Source organism: Gavialis gangeticus, unplaced genomic scaffold, assembly GCF_001723915.1.
Source record: "Gavialis gangeticus isolate Ggan-Ray unplaced genomic scaffold, GavGan_comp1, whole genome shotgun sequence".
Classification (NCBI taxonomy): Eukaryota; Metazoa; Chordata; order Crocodylia; family Gavialidae; genus Gavialis; species Gavialis gangeticus.
Genome location: NW_017729020.1, coordinates 4,997,625 through 5,006,590, shown reverse-complemented (window position 1 = coordinate 5,006,590; position 8,966 = coordinate 4,997,625). Strand labels below are relative to the sequence as shown.

At 57.0% G+C, this 8,966-nt stretch overlaps 1 protein-coding gene across 4 annotated transcripts in view; it reads left to right on the top strand.

The window, feature by feature from the left end:
* TET3 (tet methylcytosine dioxygenase 3) overlaps positions 1 to 8,966 on the top strand; it is a 126,279-nt gene that overhangs the window by 79,216 nt on the left and 38,097 nt on the right. For 3 of the 4 annotated variants that reach the window (XM_019514377.1, XM_019514376.1, XM_019514379.1), the window contains one exon: positions 1,359 to 3,993. In XM_019514377.1, coding sequence (XP_019369922.1) covers positions 1,404 to 3,993 — 2,590 coding nt within the window. In that variant the 5' untranslated portion in view covers positions 1,359 to 1,403. Of the gene's footprint in view, positions 1 to 78; positions 549 to 1,358; positions 3,994 to 8,966 lie in introns of those variants that run through there. The other variant, XM_019514378.1, reaches the window with a different exon arrangement.

Genomic DNA, 8,966 nt, shown 5'->3' with positions numbered 1-8,966 from the left:
CAGGTGTCAACAGTGAAGTGAAATCAAGGGGCCTCTGGTGCATCATGGAAGTCAGTAAGAGTCCAGGAGATAAAATCAGAATTTCTACGTCAGGGCTGAGGAGCCTGAGGTGAGGTGAGGTGAGGCTGGAGGTGACTTGGATCATACACTGGAGCCAAGCGCCCCCTTTTCTTAGCAAGGCCTGTTTTTATTGTTAGTTGCCGACGTAGCCCCTCTGAAGCCTGTCCTCGACCGCTGTCTTTCAGAGGCATTAGCTGGCGTGTCTCTGGTGATCGCGTCTGAGCCCCGTGCTCATAGTGTTCGGATGGAAGATGGACGAGGGAACGGTGCGGAGTGGCCGCTGAGGGACGGACTAGCTGCCCCCCCGATGGCTATTTCCTGTCTCTGACTTCTCCGATTCCCTGATAACGCTTCCCCAGGCTAAGCAGCAGGCAGAGGGCAAAGCAGACGGAGCTGAGGAAAAGCAGACAGAGAGGCAGGAAGAGATCGGAGCAGGTTTCACTCAGGGCTAGCGTCAGCCAGGCAAGGACCGCAGGGACGGCTGGAAGGTGAGCAGGGCTGGTGTGTTCACTTGGAGAGCCTGGTGAGAGACGTGCTGTGCTCCTGGGAGGGCTGAGTTCCTGGCCCTGTGCACACTAGACCTTCAGCATTACCCGCTGCTGGCACGGCTGGCCGTACTGATGGAGATAGGGACTGTCCCTCGAACTGCTGCATCACAGCCTTGCTGTGAGCAGGGGCAGGGTTTTCATACTCACCGCATTGCTCCTGTTTAGCTCAGGTGGTGAGTTTTCAGCCAGGTGGATCAAATCCATGCCGAAGACCATGGCGGGGGGTCTCTCGATTTGATTTGAACAGGGCTCGATTTGGCCTAGATTAAGAGCATGGACAGACGTAACAGTTACCTTCGTGTTACTCTGAACTGGTATCCGGTGCTCTAAGATTCCTGTTACATGTGTCGGCTCCTCAGTAGAAGCAGAGCAAAACCATTGGCATGTGAGCCCCATTTCAGTTGTGCCCCTTCAGGTGCGGGCTGATGTAACAAATACTTTGGAATAGCTGATCCGAGCTCCCAGCCCCTTTTAAAACAGTTTAAAGCAACATCTGTCCACAACCAAAGGACCGTGAGGGAAATAAGTTAGATTGAGGGGGTGGACGCTAGTGTTTGACTAATTGGAGCAAGCCCAAGATGACGCCGGTCAGAGTCCCATGGGGTTGTCCGTGCCAGTTCTGTCATCATGCCTTGCCCTCCTAGTGGCCGCCTGGGTGGGCTTCACCCTTAAGAGGGGAGGGTCTGGGTCCTTGTAATCAGGGAGCTCTGTGGGTATGCGCTCACTCTCCTCCTCTCTCTCTTCTCTCAGACAGGTTCAGAGGGCAACTCAGTTGATGGAACCACAAGAGGCCAAATGGAAGAAGGGCCAGTCAACTATGTTGAAGAAAGAAGGTTGAACGAAGGCCAGCGGCTCAGCGTGGTGAATGGCGGGAGCCAGCAGGCCGGGGCAGGTGCCATGCTAATGGAAGCGAGTGGGTGGCTCGGCAGCCCACCAGTGGCCCCCACCTCCAGCGAGAAGGTCAAGTGGGAGCGGGCACCAGTGCCGGCCCCAGGCCCGGGGGACACCGGCAGCAATGCTAACCTGGAGGATGCACGGAACCTGGTGGCTTTCTCGGCGGTGGCCGAGGCCATGTCTTCCTACGGGATGCCGGCCTCAGGGTCCCCATCACTGCTGAGCATGCAACTGTACGAGAAGTTCAATTCTGAGATGAGCCGAGGAGGGGTGGGAAAGCCCACGCTGCCCCCGTCCCCCGATGGTGTCACCCGCGGCGAGGACCTGAAGGCACTCAAGGCTGCCCTGACCCTGGCCAAGCACGGCATGAAACCCCCCAACTGCAACTGCGATGGCCCCGAGTGCCCCGACTACCTGGAGTGGCTGGAGCAGAAGATCAAGTCAGCCATCGGGGACGAGCAGAGCCCACGGTCCCAGCATGTCAGTGAAGCCCACCAGCTCCCAGACCAAGGTGCTATTCTTAACCAGGTGCCTGCAACAGAGGAGGTGCTAAAGCCATGCCCTTCTGACAGCCTCCCCTTTTCCCCAAGTGCACTGAGCATCGCCAAGGAAAAGAACATTAGTCTCCAGACAGCCATTGCCATCGAGGCCCTCACCCAGCTGTCATCCACCCTCCCCCAGCCAGCCAGAGAGGTGCCGGCCACTTCCGACAGCCCCTTGCCACCTGCAGTGTTCGCCTCCAAGGACCAGCTGGTGCGGGCATCTCCCTTCTGCCCTGATGAAGCCCGGGGACTGGCCACCCCCAGCAGGGAACGGTCTCCGAGCCAAGCAGCACCCCCCTATGGAGGGCAGAAGGTGTTCCAGGCACCACTATCCCTGGCACAGCCTCCATGGCCAGCCGAGGATGCCCGCTGCCTCCTAGAGCGCAGCACCCTCCGGGAGTCTGCGGGTCTCTTCCCCACCTCCACTTCCACCCCGCCGAAGCCTGAGTTCCCTGAGCCATGGGGTGAGGAGGCGAAGACGAAGAACAGCTTGTGGGCTCTGGACTCCACCCCACCAGCCAGCGACCCCATGGCTGAGCTGGAGCAGCTGCTGGGCAACACTGACGATTACATCAAGTCGGTGTTCAAGCGGCCAGAAGTAATGCCCAACAAGGCAAAAGCCATCAAGCTGAAACAGGAGCCGCCTGACCCGGCCCTGAAGAAGGAGTCCGGGGCTGGCTACCCCAAGCCAGTCACTGGCCAGCACTTATCCCAGCTGCTGCAAGATGCGGATTTTCACAAGAAGACCCAGCTGGTGCTGCAGCAGCACCTGCATCACAAGCGTAGCCTCTTCCTCGACCAGAACCTGTCACAGCCAGGCCCACCGGAGCCGCCGCCCCACTGGTGGGCCCCTGGCTCCCCAGCCCTGGTGTCCAAGCCATCCGAGAAGCAGGCCAAAGAGAAGAAGAAGAAGGTGCAGCCAGACAAGGCACCCCAGATAAAACTATTCCGCAAGCAAGTCCAGATCAAGAAGCCCAAGCAGAAAGACTCTCAACCACTCTTCCTGCCCCTGCGGCAGATCAGCCTCGAAGGCTTCCGCGTGGCCCCTGCCCCCGAGCCCCCCGTGGAAGAGATGCAGACTGAGCCGCAGCCACCCAGCACCCCCCTCAGGCCGCTGCCTTTTGCACTACCCGTTTCTGGTGCTGCCGCTGCGCTGTCTCCGCTGCATAAGCTACTTGGCGACGGAGGAGGCCAGGCGCCTGACTCTCAGGGAAGGTGCGCTCCCGGCCATGGCAGCCCGGAGGAGAGCCATTGTCAGGGGCTGGCGGGCCAGCCTGCTCTGTCCGGTGCTCCAGTTGCCAGCTCGGCGCCCTGCTGCATGACCACCACCTCCGGTCCTGGGCCGGATGAAGCTGCCCACAAGCCCTTACCCCCAGGCGAACCCCAGAACTCCATCACGGTGGACGACAAACTGGAGGAACTGATTCGGCAATTTGAGGCAGAGTTTGGGGAGAACTTCAACCTGCAGAATCCCGAGCTCCCGGCTCCGGTGGCTGATGGGTTGCAGGCCCAGCCTCCCTGCCACACATGTTCTCAGACCCCGGAGCTGCCAGGAGGCTCTGACGCAGCCCCCCAAGTGCCAGCCACCAAGGAGGAAGCGCCGCCCCCCACCAGTGGTCCCGACCCAGGGCTAAAAAGCTTTTCCCTCTCGCCTGGGAAGGGGCAGCATTTGGAGAGCGCCTTTGCAGCGAGGTCGCCCAAGCAGATAAAAATCGAATCTTCTGGTGCTATAACCGTGGTGTCAACCACTTGCTTTTACTCTGAGGAAAGCCAAAACACGGATGCCGATGATGTGGACGGGACCCCGACCAAGGACGACGTGCCGCTCACGCCCACCCTCAGTGGATTCTTGGAGTCTCCGTTGAAGTACCTGGACACGCCAACTAAAAGCTTGCTGGACACCCCAGCAAAGAGGGCTCAGGCGGAGTTCCCCACCTGCGACTGCGTGGGTGAGTAAGACACTTTCCTTCTGTCTTCTGTGGGCTTGACGTGGCTCCGTTGGGAGAGGGATTTGAGTTGGGCATAAGGGTGGCACTCGCCCGGAGGTCTGGGAAGCTGAGGGAGACAGAGAATGGATCAAATGTTGGTGCCAAGTACCTGCTTGTCTCAGCAATGTCTGTTTCTATCTTCAGTCCCCAAAGTAAACCCTCTGAAAGCTGTGTGTATGCCAGAGGCATTAGCTGGCATGTCTCTGGTGATCTTGTCTGAGCCCCATACTCATAGCTTTCTGACATGAAAGGCTGTAGGACTGATGGCATGGTGAAACATGTGCGATGTGGTGTCTGGGATCAAAATGCCAAATGCTCTGTTTCCACGTGAAGAGCATGTTGAAGTGGGGAGCCTTCATTCCCAGCTCCTGTCCAGAAGGCAGAAGTGGCATACGTTTATTTGGAGTGCGTCAGGCTGCAGCCCCTGAACCTCCTCTTTGAGGTTCTGGCCACAGATGGCATGTTTATGCATGCCCCATCTGTGGTCCCACCAAGTCCCAGGACCTCCTGGTCAACCTCTTCCAGGCCTTGGCCCAGGTGGCCATATGCTTGACCAGGAAGGAGGCTCTGGCCAGGAGGGTCCCTGGGGACTGCAGAGCCATCTTCCTCTCCCTACTCCAATCCTGTCTCTGGGCAGAGCACCACTGGGCAGTGTCTGCTGGCTCCTAAGCTGTGTTTGAGAGACAGTCATCACTGTATGGGGGGACTCTGCTCAGTGTCCCCATCTGGTGTACTTGTTTTAGCCCTGTAACCTGCACTCCCACCCTGTTTTTACATTTTTTGTCCCCTGACATAAGTTGTACCACCCTCTAGTAGCTCCCTTCTCCAGTAGCCTCCCCATTCGGTGGAAGCTAACATGTTCTGTGGTGGACTAAGCTCACGGCCACAGAAAGGAACAAATAGGCCAGATGGCAGAAGTCAGGGTCCAGGGACCGCTGTTGTGAGGGTTTGATGGGTGACCTGGAATGCTGGGCCCCAGGATGGCTTTCTGACTGAACTGCAGCAAAAATAGTTGGACCAGTGTGAATTGAAATTGTGTGTGTGTTCATGTGTCTGTGTGTAGGCATGTGTGTCTGCATGTGCATGTGCACATGCTTTCTCTGCCCACCCCAGAACATGGTAAAGCTGTCCTGCCAGTCACCATGTGCATGGGATAGATGGGATGTTGATGCGTGTAGGATTAAGAGCTTCTGGTTTTGTTGAAAATAAGGAAAAAAAAAACCTCAGAAGGAAATTTGCTTCTATCCGGTCAGAGCTTAGAAGACAGCCTCCAGTACGTGTGCCTGTCACATTCCTCATGGGATGCTAATAAAAGCAGATCAATCATGGCAACCCCATCAAAGCCCACCAAAGTAAGCCAGCTTTTCCCCGGCCCCTGGGGCCTGATTCTCAGAAGGGCTGAGCCTCCCTGCTCTCGTTGGCTTCAGTCTGAGGTGAGAGTGCTCAGCCTGGCTCTCTGGTGCCTTTAGTTGGAGGGTTTGACCTTGGAGACACCCTCAGAGGATGTTCTGTGAAAGTTTGGGGAGTCAGGCTTGGCGGAGCCTTTTCTGGTTCAGGGCATAAACCTTCAAGCCTTTCCTGCTTGAGGGCATAAACTATGTGTCTGTCAAGATTGGTATAGCTGGCATTGAGGGGCTGGTTTTGTGTAACATAGCACTCTGGGATCTGAATTGGTGCTGGATTTGCCCTTGTGAGGAGGCCATCCTGGGCAGCCATGCAGGTTGGTTGCTTGTTTGCAGAGGGTGCCCGTGTGTTTCAACATGGTTGGACCTGGGGAGGCTTCTGCCATAGGAACAACTTTGACCAGCCCTGCAAGAGGCGGGTGGAAGTAGGTACTTAGAGGCACCTACAGAGTGCAGGGGTCCAGGAGGGGGCCAGTGGGCATGGGGGTCAGGAGCTGGGAATGATAGTTGAAGTAAGGGGTCTGGAAGATGGAATTGAGCAGAGGCTGCCACTGCAAGGAGTCTTCTGCTTAGGGACCGTGCTCTGGTGCTTGAACAGGCAAGGCACTGGGAAAAGGGCAGAAAAGTCCCTCCTCCTGCCTCCAGTCTGCCTTTCTTCTCTGCTGAAGTCCTTGTGCCCTGGACATTGCCAGAGGGAGGCGGTTGCCTGGCTGGTTCAGCCAGTGGCAGCAGGATGAACTTCCTTGGGCTGCGCTGCCATCCAGAGCTCATCACCACCAGCTGGAAGTCGCCAGAGACCTTTGGACTGGGCCTTTGCACGGGACAGTGAGCACAGGGCCTGAATGCCAGAGGTCCCCTTGGGGTGGGGGGGCCATCCTGTTTGGGAGCGCCTCTTTGGCACCTCTTCTAAACCAGGGCTTTGTTCTCTGGGCTCTTGCTTGGTGCAGCAGGTGGAAGCTGGAGCAGCGCCAGGCCTGTCTCTCCAGCCACACGAACCTGTCTTGTCCATGTGCCCATGCAGGTTGACTTCTTGGTAGCGTCTGCTACCTCCTGTCTCTCCTCCTCTGGCACTGAGGGCCTGTCTGATGTCCTGCATTTCTTTTAAACCTTCCTGCGACCCTCTGGTTTGCATTTTACATCCCAGGGATGAGTGATATTTGGGATCCTTTGGCCCCTCTCCCCTCTGAAGGGTCTGACCTTCTCTTCCTCTGGGCTTCTCCTCCTGCCTCATGGTTCATAGCCACTTTCCCCCAGCATCCAGCAAACAGAACGGGGTGGGGGGGGAAGGAATTCGGGGTTTGCTGCAAGCCACAAAAACCTGCTGGCAGAACCTCCCCCGCATTTGAGTGGGACTTGGCCGCCAGCCAGCCTCAAGTTGAACTTTATTAGCTGGGCTGATTATTAATTATTTATTTGCTTGCAAATTGCGCCCGTAATTACCCCGGACGGCACCAAGCCCCTGAAAGGGAGCTGCCAGCCTTTGTGGAGTGCGGATTGAACCAAACGCTGTTGCGCCTCTGTTGCCAGGAAAGATTTGGGTTTCTTTTTTTTTTTTTTTTAAGAGAAAAGGCGGTGAGAGAAAAACAATTAAGGAGGAGTCGGGGATCTGTGCTTTATTAGGTGTCTGTGCTGTTAGACACTGTAATAAAATCAGACTTCGCTGCATGTCACTTATTGATCTCTGTCTGGACAGCTGCAGCCCAGCTGAGATGTGCTTTCTCCTTGCGTTGGCTCCCGGCCAGGTAGACATGATGGGAATAAAAATTAGGGCTGGGAGAGGAGAAGGAAGAAAAAGCCAACTCAGCCCCAGCCCCCTGCTTATCTCAGGCACCTTCCAAGCTCCACGAGCTCCATGGAAAGCTCCCTGCCAGGAGAGCCGGTTCTTCAGGTTTCCCTTAGGCCTTCAGGCCAGCTTGGGCAGTCCAAGGAGCTGCTTCCAGCCGAGGGGCCGAGTCCCCTGCGATGGGATCTCCACGCTTCTGCAGGCCTGTCCGAGCCGTGGGTGCTTCCTCGTTCCCTGTCCCGGTGCTGTTCTTCAGTCCCACCGGGGCCAGAGCTGGCTGTGGGGAGCCCTCTTGGTTATTCCTACTGGCTTCCATTGCTGTGGTTCAGGGAACCCTTGAGCACTGTAGCCAAGCCAGGTTGTAGGGAGATCCTATGGCAACATTAATCAGCAAAAGGATGGAGAAGTTGAGAGCTTCAGGGTCCACCTGTCTCCAGCAGCTGAATCCTCTGAGAGCCCTGGCTGCAGGGTCTTGCTCCTTTGCTTGTGGTCACGCTGCTGGTCACAGAAACTTGGCCCCATCATCAGAGAGGCAGAGCCTGGGTATTTTTGCCGTCCTCTGTAGGACGACAACCCTCTTCTCTGGATCTCTTCAGTGTATTTTAACAGCCTTCTCTGTCTGTGCCGGGGTAGGAGATGGGCTGTGGCCTCATCCCTCTGCCATACCCAGGGCAAAGCTGGCTGTGTTGGAAGTTTTGGGCCTGGTAGCTGTAGGAGCAGGTTGTTTGCAAAGAGTTTCTGGGCAGGTTAGACAGACACTGGGCTGGGATGGTGTATACTGGGAGGATCCTGCCTTGAGCAGCAGGCTGGACTAGATGTGGCTGCCTGATGGCCCTGCCAGCCCAGCTCTTGCATGAGTCTGCCTCTGCTGGTTCCTGCTGCAGCAGCCAGCGAGCGGTGGCCAGGAGGCAGGAGTGGGTTCCTTGTGGGGGCCACTGAGGTTCCTGTCCCTTCCCTTGGAGGTACCAAGTCCCTGTATGACTCAGCTATGTGATAGCACAAAGCTGCAATCTCTGCTCGCTACTCCGTAGCTCTGGTTCATGGGCTTCTCTCCTCCCCCGCAGTCGTACCGTTGGCATCTAGTCTTCTGGTATTCAGGGCTCAGTCACCTCTGGGACCTACCACTAGGGCTTCAGGGCTTTTCCTTCCAGAATGTGTCGTGCTTCCCTTGGGAGCTGAACCCCTCTGCACGCTATCCTTGCTCTCTATCCTAGTCCTAGAGCTCTGGGGCTGGGGAGCTATGCACCTGCTTCTGGGCTGGTAGCCCGGAGTGCCAGTCACTTCAGACTAGTGGAAAGCGGGTGCCTGAGGGGTAGCATAGGTCTGAATGGGGGTCTGGCACTCCTAGGATCATGTCCTTGCGGGGTGTTGGCCTTGAGTGCAAGGAGCAGACACACAGACTCCCCTGCCCAAGATGCAGCAGCCTCTGGCAATCAGAAGGGGGAAGGAGATGGAAGACCCCAGTGCAGGGAGAACTGTAGATGAGTCCCCCCAGCTGCTGCAGTGAGCTGTTGCACAGATAATGAATGGCTCGGGGCCAGCTTAGGCTCTCAGTTGTGCCCCCATCAGCCTGGAATAACCCCCCCACCTTGGAGAGCAGAATCCGGCCCTTTGCCAAACCCCCCATCCCGCCGCGAGCCAAGACACGCTCCGGTCTTAGCAGCTCAGCAACAGCGTGAGGCAGCCCATCTCCCTTGGCAGCATCCGGCAGAGACAATTGCAGACAAGCGCAGCCAGCATGGAGGGGG